The 22,225-nt window shown below is 40.1% G+C and overlaps 1 protein-coding gene across 1 annotated transcript in view; it reads left to right on the forward strand.

The window, feature by feature from the left end:
- GABBR2 (gamma-aminobutyric acid type B receptor subunit 2) overlaps window positions 1–22,225 on the forward strand; it is a 656,884-nt gene that overhangs the window by 426,090 nt on the left and 208,569 nt on the right. The window contains exons 9-11 of the mRNA XM_075826778.1: window positions 5,142–5,222; window positions 5,837–5,987; window positions 11,118–11,250. Of these exons, the coding sequence (XP_075682893.1) occupies window positions 5,142–5,222; window positions 5,837–5,987; window positions 11,118–11,250 (365 nt within the window). The remainder of the gene's footprint in view (window positions 1–5,141; window positions 5,223–5,836; window positions 5,988–11,117; window positions 11,251–22,225) is intronic.

A 22,225-nucleotide genomic window follows, 5' to 3' on the forward strand; every position in this document is an offset into this window, starting at 1 on the left:
CATTGGTAATACGTTTACCACGAATAAATTGGCTTATCGGGAGACTTTTAATCATAGAACGTGGATGGTTACTGTTAAATACTAACAGATTGTTTTTATCAGTTTTCTTAACAAACATTTCTGTAGTAAGGGTACCTTCATGGATTCCAACCGTCACATCCAAAAATTGGATGGACGAAACTGAGCTGACTAGAGTGAATTAGACTGTAGGGCCAATCGTATTTAAAAACATATGGAAGTCCTGCAGTTCACCACTGCTACCGTCACATATGAGGAAGACGTCGTCTATGTATCGCCACCACCTCAGCACATGGCCAAAGTGGTGGGAAACATAGACAAACGACTCCTCAAGGTATCGCATATACGTGTTCGCGTACGTTGGGGCCACATTTGCACCCACCTGTATTCCTGACTGGTGCTGCTGGATGGTGGACATTATATATATATATATACACAGGGTGGGCCATTTATATGGATACACCTAAAGAAAATGGGAATGGTTGGTGATATTAACTTCCTGTTGGTGGCACATCAGTATATGGGAGGGGGGAAACTTTTCAAGCTGGGTGTTGACCATGGTGGCCATTTTGAAGTCGGCCATTTTGTATCCAACTTTAGTTTTTTCAATGGGAAGAGGGTCATGTGACACATCAAACTTATCGAGAATTTCACAAGAAAAACAATGGTGTGCTTGGTTTTAACGTTACTTTATTCTTTCATTAGTTATTTACAAGTTTCTGACCACTTATAAAATGTGTTCAAAGTGCTGCCCATTGTGTTGGATTGTCAATGCAACCCTCTTCTCCCACTCTTCACACACTGATAGCAACACCGCAGGAGAAATGCTAGCACAGGCTTCCAGTATCCGTAGTTTCAGTTGCTGCACATCTCGTATCTTCACAGCATAGACAATTGCCTTCAGATGACACCAAAGATAAAAGTCTAAGGGGGTCAGATCGGGAGGCATTTCTTCTGCGGTGTTGCTATCAGTGCATTCTTAGGATGCGGAGACAATTTAATAATCAGGGGCCTACCGGCAAATGCAGGTTAGCCATCGGTCCTGCCATTGGGCGCTTTTGATGCAGACGGCGCAATTATATAATTGTGCCGCCTGCTTTGTTCTGCAGGAGCCAGGCCTGGACAGAAAATGTCAGAATGCCATCTCTAGATGACAGAGCAGGAACGGGAACAGTGGAGTATTTTTTACTTGCGCTCCAGTTTTAAGGGGGCACAGTATATAGAATTTTTTATTTCAGATTTCAAAGTGTATGGTATTGTTTAATTCAGAGGCGCCAAGTACTGTATTATGTATTAGGGGGAGCAATATGTATTATATTTTTTATTTCAGGGGGTGCAGTATGTGGTATTATTTCAGGAGGCACCATATATAGAATTATTTATTTCAAAGGGCACAGCGTATAGATTATTTATTTTAGGGTGCACAGTGTATAAATAATTTATTTCAGGGGTACCGTGTATAGTATTATTTATTTCAGGGGGCATCTTTTATAGTATTATTTATTTCAGAGGAACAGTGTATAGTATTTTTTTCAGAGGGTACAGAGTATAGAATTTTTATTTATGGGCACAGTGTATTATATCATTTATTTCAGGCTCACCGTGTATTTCATTATTTATTTTACCGGACACTCTGTATTGTATTATTTATTTCACGGGGCACAGTGTATAATATTATTTATTTTGTGTATTGTATTATTTATTTCAGGGGGTGCCATGTATAGTTTTATTTATTTCAAGGGGCCACCGTGTATTGTTGTATATTATTATTTATTTCAGGGTGCACAGATTATAGAATTGTTTATTTCGGGGGCACTCTGTACAGAATTATTTATTTCAGGGGGTACACTATATTGTATTATTATATTTGGGGGGTTATGCCATGCGCCATTATGCCCCAGTATGGCCTGGTAATCAGGAGAAAAGGAGCCTAGCATGCATTTTAGAATTACATGTAAATGATAGTACATTTTTATTGCTTCTGACAGCAGGTGGAGCAATATTTAGAATAGAAACCCCCAGCTGGGGAAGTGGGTGTGGGGAGCAGCATGTGATTGATCGTTCTTTGACTGCATGCAATAAAGACCATGGGGGGGGGGGGTGCTATTACAAATATGGTCCTGTTACCCTGGTCAAGAGCAATTCAAAATTTCTTGGAGGGAAATTTCAATTCCACAAGAAGTAGGTTTTGTCTACAGACGACAGATGAGTGCAGTTTACAGCTATTTTCATTCTATAATTGTGATACATATCCAAATCAGCCATAACACACAAACATATTTCATATTCCCCACAAAGCAAATAGGTCTGTGTGCAGGGGCGTAGCTAAAGGCTCATGGGCCCGGGTGCAAGAATTCAGCTTGGGCCCCCCTACCACTCCACAACACCACCATCATCATTATCATCAGACCCCTATGCATGCCTATGCCCAGACGCTTTGCCCAACAGCCCCCATAGTATAATGCCCCCACACAGTATAATGCTCCCATAGCTGCCCCCACACAGTATAATGCTCCCATAGCTGCCCCCACACAGTATAATGCTCCCATAGCTGCCCCCACACAGTATAATTCCCCCCCATAGCTGCCCCCACAGTATAATGCCCCCCCATAACAGCCCCATACGGTATAATGCTCCCCATATCAGCCCCCATACAGTATAATTCCCCCATATCAGCCCCCATTCAGTATAATGCCCCCATCTTATCAGCCCCCATGCCATATCTGCTCCCCATGCAGTATAATGCCCCCCATGCAGTATAATTCCCCCATATCAGCCCCCATGCAATATAATGCCCCCCCCATCTTATCAGCCCTCATGCCTTATCAGCCCCCCATGCAGTATAATGCCCCCGCAATATCAGACCCCATACAGTATAATGCCCCCATATGTGCATAATAAAGAAAATAGCATAATTACTTACCTATCCCCGTTCCCACGTCGGGTGGAGGATCCTTCGCCTCCTCCGGTCTGTGCTATGAGTGACTCAGCGCAGACAGGCGCGATGATGTCGCTACATCCTGCCTGCCTGCGTCGAGCCGCTCAGGGCACAGTGAATGCTGGATCAAGGAGATGCCAGCTCCTTGCTCCAGGATTGAATGGAACCGGGACCTCGGTGAGTGACTCGCGACCCCCCGGAGGTCTTCACACGAACCCCCAGGGGGACGCGACCCACAGTGTAGGGATGTCACGATACCAAAATTTGGACTTTGATGCCGATACTTCGTTTACAGTAATAAAAAAAAAAAGGTCTTTCGTTTTCTAATGTGAGGCACGAGGTGTGATGATGAATTTTGAATGTACCTCACGTTAATAGTAATTAACCTCATCATGTTTCTCAGTCATAATGGGTTAATGTGTAAGGAACATGATGGGGTTAATTACTATTAATGTGAGGCACATGGAGGTTAAATTCATCACACCTCGTGCCTCACAATAAGTGATAGAAAGCAGTTTATTTTATTTTTTTACAGCGTACACATCACAAATAATGCAAAAAAAAACGTTGTGCAGGTTATTACGGCCGCGCCAATACCGAATATGTGTATATTTTATGTATTGAGACCTATTTTAATGTTTATTGTAAAAAAGGTGAATGTGTGTTTTTTTATTTAACATTACTTTGTTTTTACTTTATTTTTAAACTTTAATGTACTAGCATATATCAGATATGTGCCAGTACATTAGCCTGTGGACAGATAGCACACAGGCAGTTGTTAGGACATACCTCAGTATGCCCTAACAGGAAATATGGTAAGACAGCCCTGGGGTCCTTCAATAGACCCCAGGGCTGTTTGCCCATATATGGTATGGCCCTCGATCGCGTCACAGGAATTCCCTGTGACACGATCCAGGGGCATCCCCCCCCCCTTCTCATTTTCCCCTGAATGCTGCAGGCGGCTTTGATTGCAGCATTCAGGGGAATAACGGCGGAGATGAGCGGTTCCTCTGATCTCCGCCGTTATAGAGCGGGGCTGCGGCTGTGTAATACAGCTATCGCCCCGCTCCTGACAGTAAGTGCGCGCGCGGTCAGCATGAGGAGATGCTGCCGGCGCTGCACTAATGAGCGGCGGTTCAGGCACTGAAGACAGAACATGGGGGTGCCATGTTCTGTCTTCAGTGCCGCAGATCATTAGTGCAGCGCCGGCCGCATCACATCATGCTGACCGCGCGCGCACTTACTGTCAGGACTCAGGAGCGGGGCAATGGCTGTATTACACAGCCGCAGCCCCGCTCTCATAGTCATGTGTACTATACTGTATTGTGAAGTTTGCGGTGGAGAGGGGAGGGGGGGGGGCTGTGATTTAACGCCCCCCCCCTCCTCTCCACCGGAAACAGCACAATACATTACAAGGCATCACAACACAATACAACACAGACTGCAGCTCACCTGGAGTCCTCGGCACCGACTCTTCCACTCCACTGTCCGGAAGACGTGTCACGTGACAACACGGTCACATGGTACACTAAGTGTACCATGTGACCGTAACCGGGAAGTGCCGGCTTTACGGCACAGAAGATTTTTTTGGGAAGCATACAGTATGGCAACGGGGGCCCGTGGGCCCCCCAGGCTTAGGGGCCCGGTCGCAAGTGCGACCGCTGCGACCCCTATAGCTACGCCACTGTCTGTGTGCTTTCAAATGCCAGGGCTGAATTTCACTACTCTGGATCCCAGGTTACCTATCTGCAGTGAAAGTAAGGAGGGACTATATTGTCATCTGCCCGATGGTGAAGGAAACTGTATAGAGCCTGCCCCCAGTAGCACAGCCTAGCAGCAGCACCGAGGGGGACACAGGGAAGCAAAAAAAGATGAGAAAGGTATTTTTATATGCTAGAAACACTGACTGCAACTTGAGAACAGCTTTTCCGGACTTTTGGTAAGACAGGACTCATGGGATAATCCTATGGTAATTTATAACATCTGATTTCTATAAAGACATAAGCAAAATAAAGTAACAGAGCTGAGGATTTTTTTTAAGCTGTCTTCTTACCATTAAAGCATCTCCTGCTTGTATATCTATTTTAAAATAATAAATTATATGTTAATACAGAGCAACCTCAGAGCAAATGTAAAGAGCGGGTCAACAAGTGTAACCTAATACTTGCTCCCTTTGTTTCTGCAGATGGTAAAGAAGTTAAGGTGGGCGAATATAATGCAGTAGCTGACAGCCTCGAACTGATCAATGACACCATCAAATTTCAAGGTATATCAGCATACAAAGATAATGCCTAACAGACTAAGCATCACACACTAAGGCCTAATTCACACAAATGTATAATACGTCCGTGTGGCGGCCGTTAAAACAACGGCCTTCACACACACCTATGTAATTCAATGGTGTCGTTCACACGGCCGTTGATACAACGGATTGCGTGAAGTGTCCGTGAGAAAATAGGGCATGTCCTATTTTTTCACGCTTCACGCATCTCTCCATAGACTCTAGTCTATTGGGGATACGTGATAACGCGTCCAGCAGCGCAGAGCACGGATGCACATCGGACGTGAAAAACTGCCGTTTTTCACATCCGAGGATTGCAACGCTCGTCTGAATCCGGCCTAAATGTATCAAAATATTGTAAATGCAGATGTACAGTATATATAACTACATAGGTTTTAGAGTTTGTAGTCAAACCCAAACCCTGAAGCCTAAAGCGGCCTAAAGCGTCCCTCTGTACAATATGAGGAGGCCTAGTTAAAGTCCCATTAAAGCTAAAAGTAACACAGCATGCAGCATTAGAAAACACAAGACAACCTATCAGGATTTGTTAATACGAATGTTTACACAATATTTTTGATAATATATTCCATTCATTTTAGGGGTGGAACCTCCAAAAGATCAAACTTTCATCCGAATGGAGCGACGTCAGATCTACCTGCCGCTTTACAGTATTCTTTCTGCCATAACAATTATTGGAATGATCATGGCCAGTACATTTTTATTCTTTAACATCAAAAACAGGAACCAAAAGTAAGTGCCAGTGAATGGCAATGGAGTTCTTATCATCATCCTAATCAGTTGATCATACACATGTATGTAACACATTTTTAACCTGAAAAAATAACATCTAAAAATCTTTTTTGGCTGCTATGGATATATTGTACTTTATAACTTTTTATAAAGTTTCCACTAGTCTATTTATGTCATCCCCCGGGTTTTACAGAATGTATTTATCCTATTAAAAACTATTTACAATGTGTTTCCTATAGAATACCAATTGTTGTACTACCATAAATCATAAATACTTGGACAGCAACATTTCAATTAAACCTCCAATTGCCGAACTGTAATCATGTATTTAAAAACTAAAATAATACAAATGTATATAAACAAGCTGTGCAACTTTATGGATTAGAGTGTACCTCTAAATACAAACATCATAATATATCCTTATAGGGCCTGGAACTCCATTTTCCTAATGAAGAGCTTCAAATCCCCTGCTGGCCCTCACATAACCATAGAGTTGAATGATAACATACAGGCTGACTGCAGCTGCCATCACTAGGGAGAGATTTTTGTAAGCCAATGTATGTTACGGAGTTCAATGGGAGCTGTATAAATATGTATGCAGTAAACACCCACTAGTGGCAGCTGCAGGCAGCAAGAATTTTAGCATTTAACATTATGGTTGTGTGAAGGGAAACATCTGATTTGAAGCTTTGTATCAGAATACATTACTCCGACCCCTGCAACATAAAGATACATTATGAGGATAACATGTAAAGAATTTTGGACCTAAAAAATGATACAATGTTTATCTACTTTAAATGTATGTGTCAGAATACAGGGTACATTATATAATCAGACCATGCTGCTCTAGGTCCGTACTTCTATTAGCCAAAACGACACAATGAAAATATTGTGGTGCGTGGCTAATAGAAGCGTTCCAAGATTACAATGGACTCATTGTTAGGAGTCTGGTGTATTCATGAGGTAAGCATTAGGGTATGTGCACACACACTAATTACGTCCGGAATTGACGGACGTATTTCGGCCGCAAGTACCGGACCGAACACAGTGCAGGGAGCCGGGCTCCTAGCATCATACTTATGTACGATGCTAGGAGTCCCTGCCTCGCTGCAGGACAGCTGTACCGTACTGAAAACATTATTACAGTACGGGACAGTTGTCCTGCAGCGAGGCAGGGACTCCTAGCATCGTACATAAGTATGATGCTAGGAGCCCGGCTCCCTGCACTGTGTTCGGTCCGGGACTTGCGGCCGAAATACGTCCGTCAATTACGGACGTAATTAGTGTGTGTGCACATACCCTTACTCCTACCTCTCTCCACCTCCCCCGCCCCTCTTGGCGGTGCTTGATGGCTGGCTGCTGTGTATGCGCAAACACATCTCATGTTGTTCTTAAACCCTTTTTTATATATACAGCGCTTTAAAATTAATGGTGCTTCAAAATAAATAATAATAACAATAATAATGCACAGCCGCCCGACATGAATACACTAGACTCATAACTATAAGTCTGGTGTATTCTTTGAATGATCCTATTTTCTAGATGGGCAATATAATAATCTGACTACAAATCCAGTCCTAGGCCTTATTCACACAAACGTGTATTCCGTCCGTGATTTTCACTCGCGTCGCACGGACCTATGTTAGTAAATGGGGTCGGTCAGACAGTCCGTGATTTTTATGCAGCGTATGTCCGCTACGCAAAACTCACGACATGTCCTATACTTGGCCATTTTTCGCGCATCACGCACCCATTGAAGTCAATGGGTGCATGAAAATTGTGCACGGCACACGGAAGCACTTCTGTGTGACGCGCGGGATTCGCGCAACAGTAGATAAAGAAATGAAGGAAAAAATAAAAGCACTTCCTTCATTTCTTTTTCTAAACTTCAAAACCGCGTGTCATAAGCATGGCATATGCGTGAAAATCATGCAGCCACGCAGCACATACTGATGACACACGCAACTGCAAAGCGCAAAAAACACAGCATTTTTTGCACCCGCAAAACGCAGCGTTTTTTGCGCCCGCAAAACGCACACGTTCGTGTGAACAAGGCCTTATAGTAATAAAATGAGAAATGAATGCATCCTAGACTCTTCTCATATTTTTAAACCCCTTGGCAACATGTGACGTAACTATATGTCATGGCCGTCAAGGGGAGTATGGAGCGGCCGCAGCGAATATTGGTCAATAGTAACCTCAAAAACTAAGTGGAAGACGGCCCCCTCCGCAGCCCATCGCATCCCCCGCGACGCAATCACAGTCTGGCGATGTTTGTCATGACAGCCTGGGGGCCTAATGAATGCCATGTTTCTCCTCCTATTAAACCATGCCAGAGGCAGCACTTTATAGGAGCCGGTTAGAACTACCACACACTGCAATACATAAGTATTGCAGTGTATGGTACTAGCGATCAAGCTAATTGTTGTTTTTAGGTCACTTAAGCTCCCAAAAAAAAATGGAATAAAAACTGATCAAAAAGTCCTGTGTACCCAAAAATTATACCAATAAAAACTACAGCTAGTCCAGCAAAAAAGAAAACCTCACACCACTCAATTGATGGGAAAATTAAAAAACTTATGGCTTTGAGAATATGACGACACCATATTTTTTTCTTTAACAAATACTTTTTCTTTGTAAAAGTAGTAAAACATAAAATAACTATATAAATTTGGTATTACAATAATCGCAGCAATCATTTTAATTGATCCCCAGAATAAAGTTAACATGTTTTCACTGCACGGTGAATGCCGTAAAAACAAAACCCAAAAAACAATGGAGTAATCACAGTTGTTTTTCCCATTCCACTCCACAACATTAAAGGGTACAATTAAATAGTGGGATTAAAGGCTATAAGCTACAGGTCAATAAGTGCATTTGGTGAAACTTTATAATTAATTTTTTATTAAAAATTAGTTTAACTTTTTGGGATACAGCTGTTCTGTATTCCGCACAAGGAGCAGCTGTATTGTTCTCTAAATCCTGCTCCCATCAGGTGCCTCTGACACCTGGGATCCACCTGTAATCTATAACATCTAAGTTATAAACATAGATGTGATGGATTACAGGTGAATCCTGAATGTCAGAGACATGCAGAACCCGCTAACACTGAACCAGTCAGGTCTGCAGGACTGACCAATTCAGGCCATAGCAAACGATACAGCTGCTCTGTATAGAGAATACACAGCAGCTGTATCTCAAAAGTAAAACACATGTATAATAACTAATTATAGTTACAATAATCACATGAAAAGATGCCTTTTACAATAATTCTGGACAACAATTTTAGCAATAGTCCTGTACAACCCTTTTAAGAATAACCCTGTACTACAGGTTAAACAATAATCATGTAAATTGATTACCAATAAAAAATTACACACACTCACAATATAGTGGTCAAATACCAGTACTATACAGGCGGACTGCAGAGTATCATCTCGCTGCACACCATACAATGGAATACAGTATTGATCAGACACCATCTTAATAAATAACAATTAAATCCAGTGACTTACCGTTGACGTCTTCCCTGGATTGAGCCTTTACTTTCTTTTTCTTCTCCATCCGGCCCATACCACTATGATGACTTCTCCTGAAAACTGTAAAGTTTGCTGCACATACATCTTTGTCCCCTCGCTTCTACAGCCCATCCCCACCCTCAATAGCAACACAAATTTAGACCTTAGATTAGCCCCATAAATAAATGCAAGTGCCAGACCCATAAATACATTCAGACAGACATCAAACCCTTAAAAATTTTAGATGGACACCAAAGCCCTACAATAACTCGAATCTCAGACAGAACCCTAAATGTGTTCAGACCTCGGATTCCTACATTTATTCAGACTTGACACCAGACTCCTAAATAAATCAGACCCCAAGGTAGAACCCAAAAATTTATTTAGACTCCAAGATAAGACCCCCAAATTAACTTAGAACCCAGACCAGACCACTGCTTTATTCAAAGCCCAGATCAGATTCCTAAATTAATTCAGATGTCACACCAGAAACCTACATTACTTCAGACCAGATTTCTACATTACTTCAGACCCCAGACCAGACCCCAACATTACTTCAGACACAAGACCAGAACCCTAAATCAATTCAGACCCCAGCCCAGACCCCTCAATGAATTTAGACCCCATGCTAGACCCCCTAATTTAGACACTAGACCAGACCCTTAAATGGGTTCAGACCCTAAACCAGACCCAAAATTAATCAGAACCCAGACAAGACCATTCAACTAATTTAGACCCTAGACCAGACCCCTAAATTAATTCAGACCGCAGACAAGACCCCTACATTGAGATCCCAGACCAGACCCCAACATTAATTCAGACTTCAGACCAGATCTCTTAATTAATTCAGACCCCAAACCAGACCCCTAATTTTCAGTAATTCAGACCCCAGCTGGACGACTCGACTTAAAACTGGTCCTGCTTGTCTCTGACAAATGTGATCCAGCGATCAACGATCACATCTAAATTATGAACATAGATATGTTCATTATTAGGTAGATCCTGTGTGCCAGAGACACGCAGGATCAGCTTTCAGCCGAACCATCAGTTCAGCTGAACTGACGAACGTGGCTTTGACAGAACAATACAGCTTCTATGTAAACAGGATACATAGCAGTATCTTAATTTTTTTATCAAATAAAAGTCCATTTAAAAATTGTTTACTATCACATAAAACAACGAGTTATAACAAAAAATATATATTTTCAAAGGTATACATAGCCTCTAAGATAAGGTTGCTGCCACACACAGCGCTGGCAGTGTCATGATGGGTTGTGCGCCCCACACTATGTCTTGATGCTGAACAGCATCAGGACCCAGTATTGTGGCACCCAGAGGATAGATTAGATAGATAGATAGATAGATAGATAGATAGATAGATAGATAGATAGATAGATAGATAGATAGATAGATAGATAGATAGATAGATAGATAGATAGATAGATAGATAGATAGATAGATTATATACAGAATTAAAAAGAATGAAAAAAAAAACACGTAATGGAATTAGCATTTTTATGTCGAGAAATAACCTTACTCAGATTGTTCTTGTTTATAGGATTCGAGTGCTATTCTTTCTATCATAATTTGGCCCGTGTGTTCCCTTTGACAGGTTAATAAAGATGTCTAGTCCTTATATGAACAATCTTATTATCCTTGGAGGAATGCTTTCCTACGCATCTATATTTCTGTTTGGCCTTGATGGATCATTTGTATCAGCAAAAACATTTGAAACGTTGTGCACGGTAAGTAATTCTGCGTCTGCTGTATTTTTTATACCTTTTTCACTTTTGTAAAACTGTGTTATCAGTAAGCGCTTTTTCTCCTGATAACATTACTGTAAAGAAAAATGTTTAATTGAAAGCTTTTTGTGTAGGTTATATGCAGAGGCATCATGCTGTATACCAGGGGTCTCAAACTCAGCGGGGTAAATGGACCACACATTGAAAAAATGTGAAGTTGATGGGCTGCATTACTTTTAAATTTGATACAATACAAAAATATTTGTTAATCAATTAGTTATTCGAACTACTATAATAATACTACATTAATATAACAATACTACTTTACTATAACAATACTACATTACTATAACAATACTACATTACTATAACAGTACTACATTACTATAATAATAATACTACATTAATATAACAATACTACTTTACTATAACAATACTACATTACTATAACAATACTACATTACTGTAATAATACTACATTACTATAACAATACAACATTACTATAATACTACATTACTATAACAATACTACATTACTATAATAATACTACATTACTATAATAATAATAATACTACATTACTATGACAATACAACATTACTATAATACTACATTACTATAACAATACTACATTACTGTAATAATAATAATACTACATTACTATAACAATACAACATTACTGTAATACTACATTACTATAACAATACTACATTACTATAATAATACTACATTACTATGACAATACAACATTACTATAATACTACATTACTATAACAATACTACATTACTGTAATAATAATAATACTACATTACTATAACAATACTACATTACTATAATAATACTACATTACTATAATAATAATACTACATTACTATGACAATACAACATTACTATAATACTACATTACTATAACAATACTACATTACTGTAATAATAATAATACTACATTACTATAACAATACAACATTACTATAATACTACATTACTATAACAATACTACATTACTATAATAATACTACATTACTATAATAATAATACTACATTACTATGACAATACAACATTACTATAATACTACATTACTATAACAATACTACATTACTGTAATAATAATAATACTACATTACTATAACAATACAACATTACTGTAATACTACATTACTATAATAATATTACATTACTATTACAGTACTACATTACTATAATACTACATTACTATAATAATATTACATTACTATAATAATACTACATTACTATAACAATACTACATTACTGTAATAATAATAATACTACATTACTATAACAATACAACATTACTGTAATACTACATTACTATAATAATATTACATTACTATTACAGTACTACATTACTATAATACTACATTACTATAATAATATTACATTACTATAATAATACTACATTACTATAACAATACTACATTACTGTAATAATAATAATACTACATTACTATAACAATACTACATTACTGTAATAATAATAATACTACATTACTATAACAATACAACATTACTGTAATACTACATTACTATAATAATAATAATACTACATTACTATGACAATACAACATTACTATAATACTACATTACTATAACAATACTACATTACATTACTATAATAATACTACATTACTATAATAATACTGTTCGGTTTAAACTTTCATAAAATTGGAGAGTTTACTCCACGTGCTTATTAACACAATCCAGTTTTTCAGTTTAAGTGTCGCTAAATGCACTCTGGCGGCTCAGTTGGCAGCGTTTGTCAGACACAAGAATGTGAAGATTGGGCAGCCCCTTTTTAGATGGTCACAGTGCCCTCTATAGATAATGCCAGAGTGCCCTCTGTAGATAATACCACAGTGTCCCTTGTAGATACTGCCACACACCCACCCGTAGATAATGTTACAGTGCCCTCTGTAAATAATGCCACAGTTGCCTCAGTAGATAATACCACAGTGTCCCCTGTAGATAATGCCACAGTGCTCTTTGTAGATATGTAGATATTGCCACCCACCCGTAGATAATGCCACAGTGCCCTCTGTAGATAATGACACAGTAGATAGTGCCGCACACACACGTCACCCAGTAGATAGCTCCATTGGGGCTCCCTCTAGGAGTGGAATCCCCAGCCAGAGCGTTGCCGACGCTTTGGCCGGGGATTCCTCTGCTGGAGGAGCCCTTGTTGTCACTGTGCATATACAGTGACGTCAGTGGATCCTCCTGGACCAGAATGTGATGTCCGGGGCAACACCAGAGCCGGAGTCCCAGAGCAGAGCACTAGTATAACTCTCTGCTCCGGAACTCTGGGGAAGTTCCTGACAGCACTGTCCATATTTTGACAGTGATGTCAGGGGCAACTCCAGAGGCGGAGTCCCAGGCAGAGCGCTACTAGCCTTGGACTCCAGCTCTGCTCCTGACATCACTGTCCATATATGGACAGTGAAGTGAGGGGCTTCCCCAGAGCAGGAGTTACGGAGCAGAGCTGCTTCTAGCACTCGGATGCTCCTCCTTTGGCCTGCTCACTCCTCTCCCGGGGGAGCTGCGTTGGCCCGCGAGCCGCAGATGACAGCCTCAGGGGCTGCATACGGCCCGCGGCCCATGTGTTTGAGACCCCTGCTGTATACTTTGTCAAGGGCACTACAGTAAATTCACGATAAGTTAAAATATGTGTAATTGGGTGGACCTATTACTAATAACGTCATTATATTAAAGAGGTTTCATGGGATTAAGAAAATAACTTTTGGTTTATTCATTACTGAAAGTATTGCGTTTGTAAAGTACATTCAGTTAGAATTCAGTCCAAGATCTCGGGGAATGCAGCTTTATGGACGTGAAACATTTACAAACGCACATCCATACAGTAAAGTCTATGGAGAAATATAATTCTCTATGCAATATATCCATTTTATATTGAGTCTGGAAATGGGTTTGTAAATAAACACAACATATGTTGGTTCAGGGACTGATTTGTAGATAAATTTACATTACAAACTTTCAGAACTCCAACTTCATTATTATAAATTTTGCTATAAGGTGTTGAACATTGCGTAATGGGCCATCTATAAGGCTATGTTCACACGGAGTATTTTGGGGGAGGAATATCTGCCTCAAAATTCCGTTTGGAACTTTGAGGCAGATATTGCTCTCCCTGCACGCCGATTTTCGCGGCAATTATCGCGCCGTTTTTTGCCCGCGGCCATTGAGCGCCGCGGGCATAAAACAGCGAGAAATACACTTTCTCCTGCCTCCCATTGAAGTCAATGGGAGGTCAGAGGCGGAAGCGCCCGAAGATAGGGCATGTCGCTTCTTTTTCCCGCGAGGCAGTTTTACTGCTCGCGGGAAAAAGACGCCGACGCCTCCCATTGAAATCAATGGGAGGCGTTCTCGGGCCGTTTCTGACGAGTTTTGCGACGCGGTTTCCGCGTCAAAAAACTCGGCAAAATACCCCGTGTGAACATAGCCTTATAATGTTTTTTTGTACATGCTACATACCATACGAGTAAATGTATTCACTTTACTATGTGATTCAGCCTATACGAACCACATGGGGATAGTATCAGAAATGATACAAACATTTCCTACTTTTATGTGCTTCAAGCATTGGTTCTTTACAAATGGTAAAGCACAATCAGATTCTATTTTATTTAAGTTAATATTTTACATTGATGCCGTATCTTTACGATAGGCAATCAATGTTTAATTGGTCACCCCCGGTATCCCCATAAAGAGGTCGCAGTCATACACAGGTGAAGAATCCTTAAGGGCCAGACACAATGGCCCATGTGTAGATGTGGCTGTACCTGGAACTGCTGCTCAGCTCTATTCAAATAAATTCCACCTGATGTATGGTTTCTCAGATGTTTCAGGAAAAACAGTGAAGGGGCTGTGATGCTCCTGCGAGCCAGTTTGTTCTGCTGATAAGTAGGGGTCCCCAGATTCACAATCCCTTCCCCCCCTCCTTTAAAATGTATTTAATTCAGTAGGAGATGTTAGTTTAAGAATTTGCAGAAATATTGGGGGGACGGGGGGACAGAGAAACACTTAACTAGAAGAGACGTAGCAGAGTCAGTGATATTTTAGAAGTAAAATTTTGCTTTTTAAGTTTGTTTGTACTTTAAAAATATTTTCTGTAATAAAGACAAGAGAAAAATTGGAATTAGATGCTGTGCCACTGTGATTTCATCCCCACATAAGCAAGTTTCGCTCTATATAGGATGCTTTTGCCAGAACTCCCACTTCCATCTGTCAAAGACCATCCTTTAACTTCTATTAAACAGGCCTCCCTTATATATAAGATAATTACATTTTCCGAGAACAAATGAGGATGTTTACAATTCACTTACATTTTTTGCAGATTAATATCCAAGTATCTTTGCTTTTCTATTATGATAGTCATCACATGCAATATTAAATTAGTCTGATAATTTGGATTCATTCTACATTTGCTGTGGCAAATTTTCCCAAACTAATTTGTGTGTAATAAGATTGTGCCACTCATTCCATGCACCATACATGCTGCACTATGTGGTAATACAAATAGTCATTGACTCAAATTTATCATTATTATTTGCCTTGTGCATTCAAAACTATGTATGTATATAGAAACTTTCAGTTTTGCAGAAAAAGATCAAGAAAAACACATAGCTTGCCCATTTTGTATTTTACATAATATTAGGATTTTTTTTCCTTTTTAATTTAAAAAAAAATCTTTGCACTTATAAACCAACACATTTATTCTAGAATTAATTTGTGTTTATCCCAGAAAAAATTGATAACTTTCTGTTGATTTTTCCAACTGCCCTAGCTTTTCTAATCCAAGTATCCACTACTCTTCCAGTAAAGTAATATTTTTATATTATTAGGCAGATAAAGTTACTTAAATCTTTCTTTGCTTTAAACCATTTTTGTCACCTGTCTGTAGGTCTACTATATGTTATAGATATATTTTTCTATTTTGTAAGGTCTGACTTAAAGAGGCTCTGTCACCAGATTTTGCAACCCCTATCTGCTATTGCAGCAGATAGGCGCTGCAATGTAGATTACAGTAACGTTTTTATTTTTAAAAAACGAGCATTTTTGGCCAAGTTATGACCATTTTTGTAGTTATGCAAATGAGTCTTGCAAAAGTCCAAGTGGGTGTGTTTAAAAGTAAAAGTCCAAGTGAGCGTGTATTATGTGCGTACATCGGGGCGTTTTTAATACTTTTACTAGCTGGGCGCTCTGACGAGAAGTATCATCCACTTCTCTTCAGAACGCCCAGCTTCTGCCAGATCACGCTGTGACGTCACTCACAGGTCCTGCATCGTGTCAGACGAGCGAGGACACATCGGCACCAGAAGCTTCAGTTGATTCTGCAGCAGCATCGGCGTTAGCAGGTAAGTCGATGTAGCTACTTACCTGCAAACGCTGATGCTGCTGCAGAATCAACTGTAGCCTCTGGTGCCGATGTGTCCTCGCTCGTCTGACACGATGCAGGACCTGTGAGTGACGTCACAGCGTGATCTGGCAGAAGCTGGGCGTTCTGAAGAGAAGTGGATGATACTTCTCATCAGAACGCCCAGCTAGTAAAAGTATTAAAAACGCCCCGATGTACGCACATAATACACGCCCACTTGGACTTTTACTTTTAAACACACCCACTTGGACTTTTGCAAGACTCATTTGCATAACTACAAAAATGGTCATAACTTGGCCAAAAATGCTCGTTTTTTAAAAATAAAAACGTTACTGTAATCTACATTGCAGCGCCTATCTGCTGCAATAGCAGATAGGGGTTGTAAAATCTGGTGACAGAGCCTCTTTAATCTCTAGATAGTAGACTCTAGATTGTCCTGGGTTATACATGAAAGACCCCAACATCTTCCACCAGTGTTTCACAACACTGTTTACTCATTTTAATGATATCTGAAATAAATACCCCAAGTCTTCAATAACTCTTGCTTAACCTGTATCCAAGAGAGAATATTAATAAAAAGGGAACATTTTTCCATAATTGTATTATTTTCCACAATTTAAAAGTATTGAGCAGCCTAGCAATATAATTGTCCACTTTCCAAAGACCTCCAAGACAATTAAGTCTATTACGTAATTATGTTATATCAGAAAAAAACAAACCTTACCAACCAAGCCATTCGGTGTACCACTTAGAGACAGTTTAGGCAAGACACTAAACTATCTAAGATGACAGGCTATGTAAACCTTTAAACCCCAATTTATTTATTTTTTAAATAAATCAATCTTTCAAGTGATTTAAAGCCGTTTTTAAATTGACTTTAATAAAAAAAAAAAGATTAACTTTTCAAGATACAGTTTCAGTCAAAGCTGCGGCCATGACGTCAGCTGAGCTGAAAGCTCAACTGAAAGTTGGTCCTGCGTGTCTCTCACAGTCAGCATCCAGCTAATAACACTTACATCTAAGTTCATCAACTTAGATGTGATCAGAGACACTCAGGAACAGCTTTCAGCCGAGCCGTGCGCTCAGCTGACCTGGCAGAATCCGTTTTGACAGAACGTTACAGCTTCTATGTATACAGGATACACAAAAGCTGTATGTTAAAAAAACATATTTTTTTTATTTAAGCCCTTCAGGACCCAGCCTGTTTTGGCCTTAAGGACACAGCCGATTTATTCAAATCTGACGTGTTACTTTATGTAGTAATAACTCCGGAATGCTTTTACCTATCCAACCGATTCTGAGATAGTTTTCTCGTGACATGTTGTACTTTATGTTAGTGAAAAAATTTGGTCGATAAATTTGGTATTTATTTCTGAAAAACACTAAAATTTTGAGAATATTTGCAAAAATTAGCATTTTTCGAAATGTAAAACAGATAATAATACGACACAAAATAGTTAAAAATTAACATTTCCCATATGTCTACTTTATGCTTGCATCATTTTTTGAATGCACTTTTATTTTTCTAGGACGTTACAAGGCTTAGAACTTTAGCAGCAATTTCTCATATTTTAAAGAAAATTTCAAAAGGCCATTTTTTCAGGGACCAGTTCAGTTCTGAAGTGGCTTTGAGGACCTTATATATTACAAAATGCCCATAAATCACCCCAATTTGAAAACTGCATCCCTCAACGTATTCGAATCAGCATTCACAAAGTGTTTTAATAGAATAATTTGTCGCCAAGACCGCCTCAACCGAATGGTTTTTCTGTCTCCCTGGTGCCAGGGTTTGGCATGTGCTGGAACGGGTGGACAAATTGCTGGGAGGGGCTGATGATGATCCAGCTGTTGTGGTCCATGTAGGTACCAACGACAGAATAAATGGTAGGTGGAGGAGCCTTAAGAATAATTTTAAAGAACTAGGCTACAAGCTGAAGGGAAGGAACTCCAAGGTTGTATTCTCAGGAATACTGCCTGTCCCATGTTCATCACAGGAAAGACAACGGGAACTCAGGGAGTTAAATGCATGGCTTAAGTCTTGGTGTAGAGAAGAAGGCTTTGGGTTCCTAGAGCACTGGGCTGACTTTTCATTGGGGTACAAACTGTATTCTGCAGATGATTTGCACCTAAATGGAAGGGGGTCCGCTGTGTTGGGGGAGAGAATTCTAGCTGGCGTGGTGGAGTATTTAAACTAGGACTGAGGAGGGTGGTCAATGTAGAAAAAAAAGGGGTAGTCAGGTTAGAGAGGGGTCAGACTATATTGGTGGGGGAAGAAACAGACTGTGGGGAGAGGACTAGACAACAGGATAAGGATATCCTTTTGTTACAAAACAGCAGTGTAAATAAAAATGCCCAAATAATGTCAAATCACATTTCTGATAATAAAAGTGAAAAACTAAAAGGCACGTTAAAGGGTATGTTCACAAATGGCAGAAGTCTAGCAAGCAAAATGGGGGAGCTGGAGGCCTTGATACTGGAAGAAAATATAGATATAGTTGGTGTTGCTGAAACATGGCTAGACTCTTTCAATCCTGAGATTTGGGAAATTTGGTCTAAGACGTGATAAAGATTCAGGAGGGACTTAAGGGGGGATGACAACACCAATAAGATGTCATCCGCATATAGTGCACACTTATGTGTCTGACTCCTAAACTCAACTCCCTTTATGTCTTTATTCATCCTGATCAGGTGGGCTTGGGGCTCAATTGCCAAGACAAAAAGGATGTGGGATGGGATCTGAAAGAAATCCCTTGAAATCCCTTGAAATAAGTAGTCCCACATCAGGGAGTCAAAAGCATTATGCAGGTCAAGAGACAGGCACAGTGCTCCCGTTTTCAGCGATCCATCCAAATGTGAATGAACAAGGGATATAAGATCAATGATCCTTCTAGTTTGGTCAGCCACTTGCCTGTTTGGTATGAAACCCACCTAATCAGGGTGAACTTACTGTTCCAAAAAGGCATTGAGTCTCGTGGCCACGATTTTAGTGAGAATCTTCATGTCGACATTAATTAGCGATATTGGGCTATAATTTTGACAAGAAGAGGGCTCTTTACCTGGTTTTGGGATCACCGAAATGCACGCCCTGAGGGCTTCAGGTCCAGGAAAACCACCATTTCGCAAAGAATTAAAGATGGTGACCAAATGAGGGGCTAAAACATCCACAATTTTTTTATAGTATAGGTTAGAGAACCCATCTGGTCCTGGGAATTTAGCTGATTTGAGGGATTTAATCGCAGCCAAAACTTCCAGAGTCTATATAGGGGCCTCCATATTATCTTTGTCGCAGTCCGTCAATACGGGCAAGGAGATATCCTGAAATAAAGCATCAGCTTTCAATTTATCTAGCTGGGGAGGGAATATGTACAGGGAGGAGTAGAATGAAAAGAAACTATTGAGAAACGCTTTAGAGTGTTGCGTGAGATTACCGTTCACTAGCCTTAGTTTAGGAACCATAAAGTTATGGAACAATGGAGCAAGTTTCCAAGGTAAAAGGGTGCCTGGCTTGTCACTTTAAACAAAAAATCGATATAGCATCCAACGAATGTGACATTCTGCAATAGTAGTAAGGCATAAGTTAAGTTCCGTACGGGCATCTTCAATTTTAGAGCGTAAATCAAGGTTATTATCTGTCTTTTGTTGTTGAGCTAAAGCTAAATAAGCCGCTTCCTTATCTTTAAGAGTTTGGTCTCTTAGTTCTTTTTAGACATGAGGCAATCTGAATGAGTTTCCCTCTAAGGGTAGCTTTGTGGGTCTCCCAGTTAATAGCTGGGGAAGTGTCAGTCGTGCAATTAATTTGGAAGTAGTGTTCAAGTTCAGTTACAATTCCCTGGGATATTTAGGGATTTGTTAGAAGGGACTCGTTCAAACGCCATGAACTAGACCAAGGTTTAAGCCAGAAGCAATCCAATGTAAACAAAATCAAGTCATGATCTGACCACGAAATGGGGTGTATTTTGTCATGGAGTAGACTATTTGAGAGCTGAGATGGAAGAAAGAGATGGTCTATGTGAGAATAAGATGAGTGGGCATGAGAGTAAAAGGTTTAATCCCTAGTGGAGAGATTGGCAGATCACCGAGCATCAACAAAATCATGGGAGTATTAAAGTTTGGCTAATTGCAACCCCAGTTTAGGGGGAGGGCGAAGAGTGGAGGGACCTGCGATCGTTTTGTCAAGGAGGTGATCCAATGCTACATTAGAATCCCCACCTAAAAACACTTTACCAAGGAAATGAGGAAGTAAGTGACTGATCATTGCATTGAAAAAACTTATTTGGCCTTCATTTGGAGCGTAATAAGAAATAAACGTGACCTGGGTGTCCTGTAGTGTACCATTAATACCTGCCCTCAGAGTCTGCCACCGTGGTTTGATGTGTGAAGGGAAGGTTTCTTTTGAAAAAGATGCCCACTCCTCTCTTCTTTTCCACAGCTACCGCTAGATAATACAAAGGATAATGATTATGCATAAATTTAGAACAAGAGTTAGGGGAGAAATGCAGTTCTTGTAGAAACACAATATAACAATGCAAGGATTTATGTGTTTGGAATGCTCGCCGCCGTTTAGTTCAGACCTTGAACATTGTGAGTGACATTCTAAAAGATGGAGTGTCAGCCATGACCAAAATCTTCACAGAAAGCACAATTCCTAAGACATTCGATCATCATAAGAAGGGGACAGGAAAGGGGGAGAGGAGCAAAAGTAAGAAAGAGAAAACAATAAAAACAAATTATTTTGGTACATATAGCAAGATATAGAGCAATGCCCAAACAGGGCCAAGGGGGATGTTGAGAGATCACCACCCTAAGAACAATATAATATCAGTGGGGTCTCTCAATATCCCAAGGAGGGCATGCCATCACCCAACGGGAGGGCCAGATCTCAATAGCTCAGCCCATATCTAGCTGAAGAACAACAGCATAAAATACCACAGTAGTAAATGCTATATTTAAATTAAACATTAATAGTAAACTGTAGATGGAACTTGTACGTGGTGAAAGTTCCAATCACAGGATCCTGTGAGAATTATATCAGGAATGCATCAAGGACTTGCAAGTTCAGGTAGTTGAAGTCGGAGGTCGGGATGAAGATCTGGAGCTCCAGAGTGGTCGAAGACGAGCTGTAGAAGAGGTGGAAGCATTCAGTGATTTCCTCGGCGGAGGTGTACCATCCTTTGAAATAAGTCCCAAACGTTCCATAATGGCCTCTCCTTCCTGGAGAGAAGCAAAACTGTGTGGCCTATTGCGATAGGAAAATGTGAGACGAAAAGGGAAGGCCCATCTATATCTAATCTTCTTGCGTATCAGGACCTGGAGGAGAGGTTTTAATAAACGACTCCTCATGCGAGGAGCCAGATCAGCGAAGATATATATATCGCAGTAACGCAGTTGTAGCTGTTCAGAGGTCCTGGAAGCTTTCATGACCTGTTCCTTCACAGTAAAAGAGTAAAAATGACCTGTTCCTTCACAGTAAAAGAGTAAAAATGAGGCTTCACCTACTCATCTCTGGGCAGTCCATCCGTGCGGGGAGTCGTAAGTGCCCTATGCTCTCTGTCAATATAGTAGTAGCG

Source organism: Rhinoderma darwinii, chromosome 5 (assembly GCF_050947455.1).
Source record: "Rhinoderma darwinii isolate aRhiDar2 chromosome 5, aRhiDar2.hap1, whole genome shotgun sequence".
Lineage (NCBI taxonomy): Eukaryota > Metazoa > Chordata > Amphibia > Anura > Rhinodermatidae > Rhinoderma > Rhinoderma darwinii.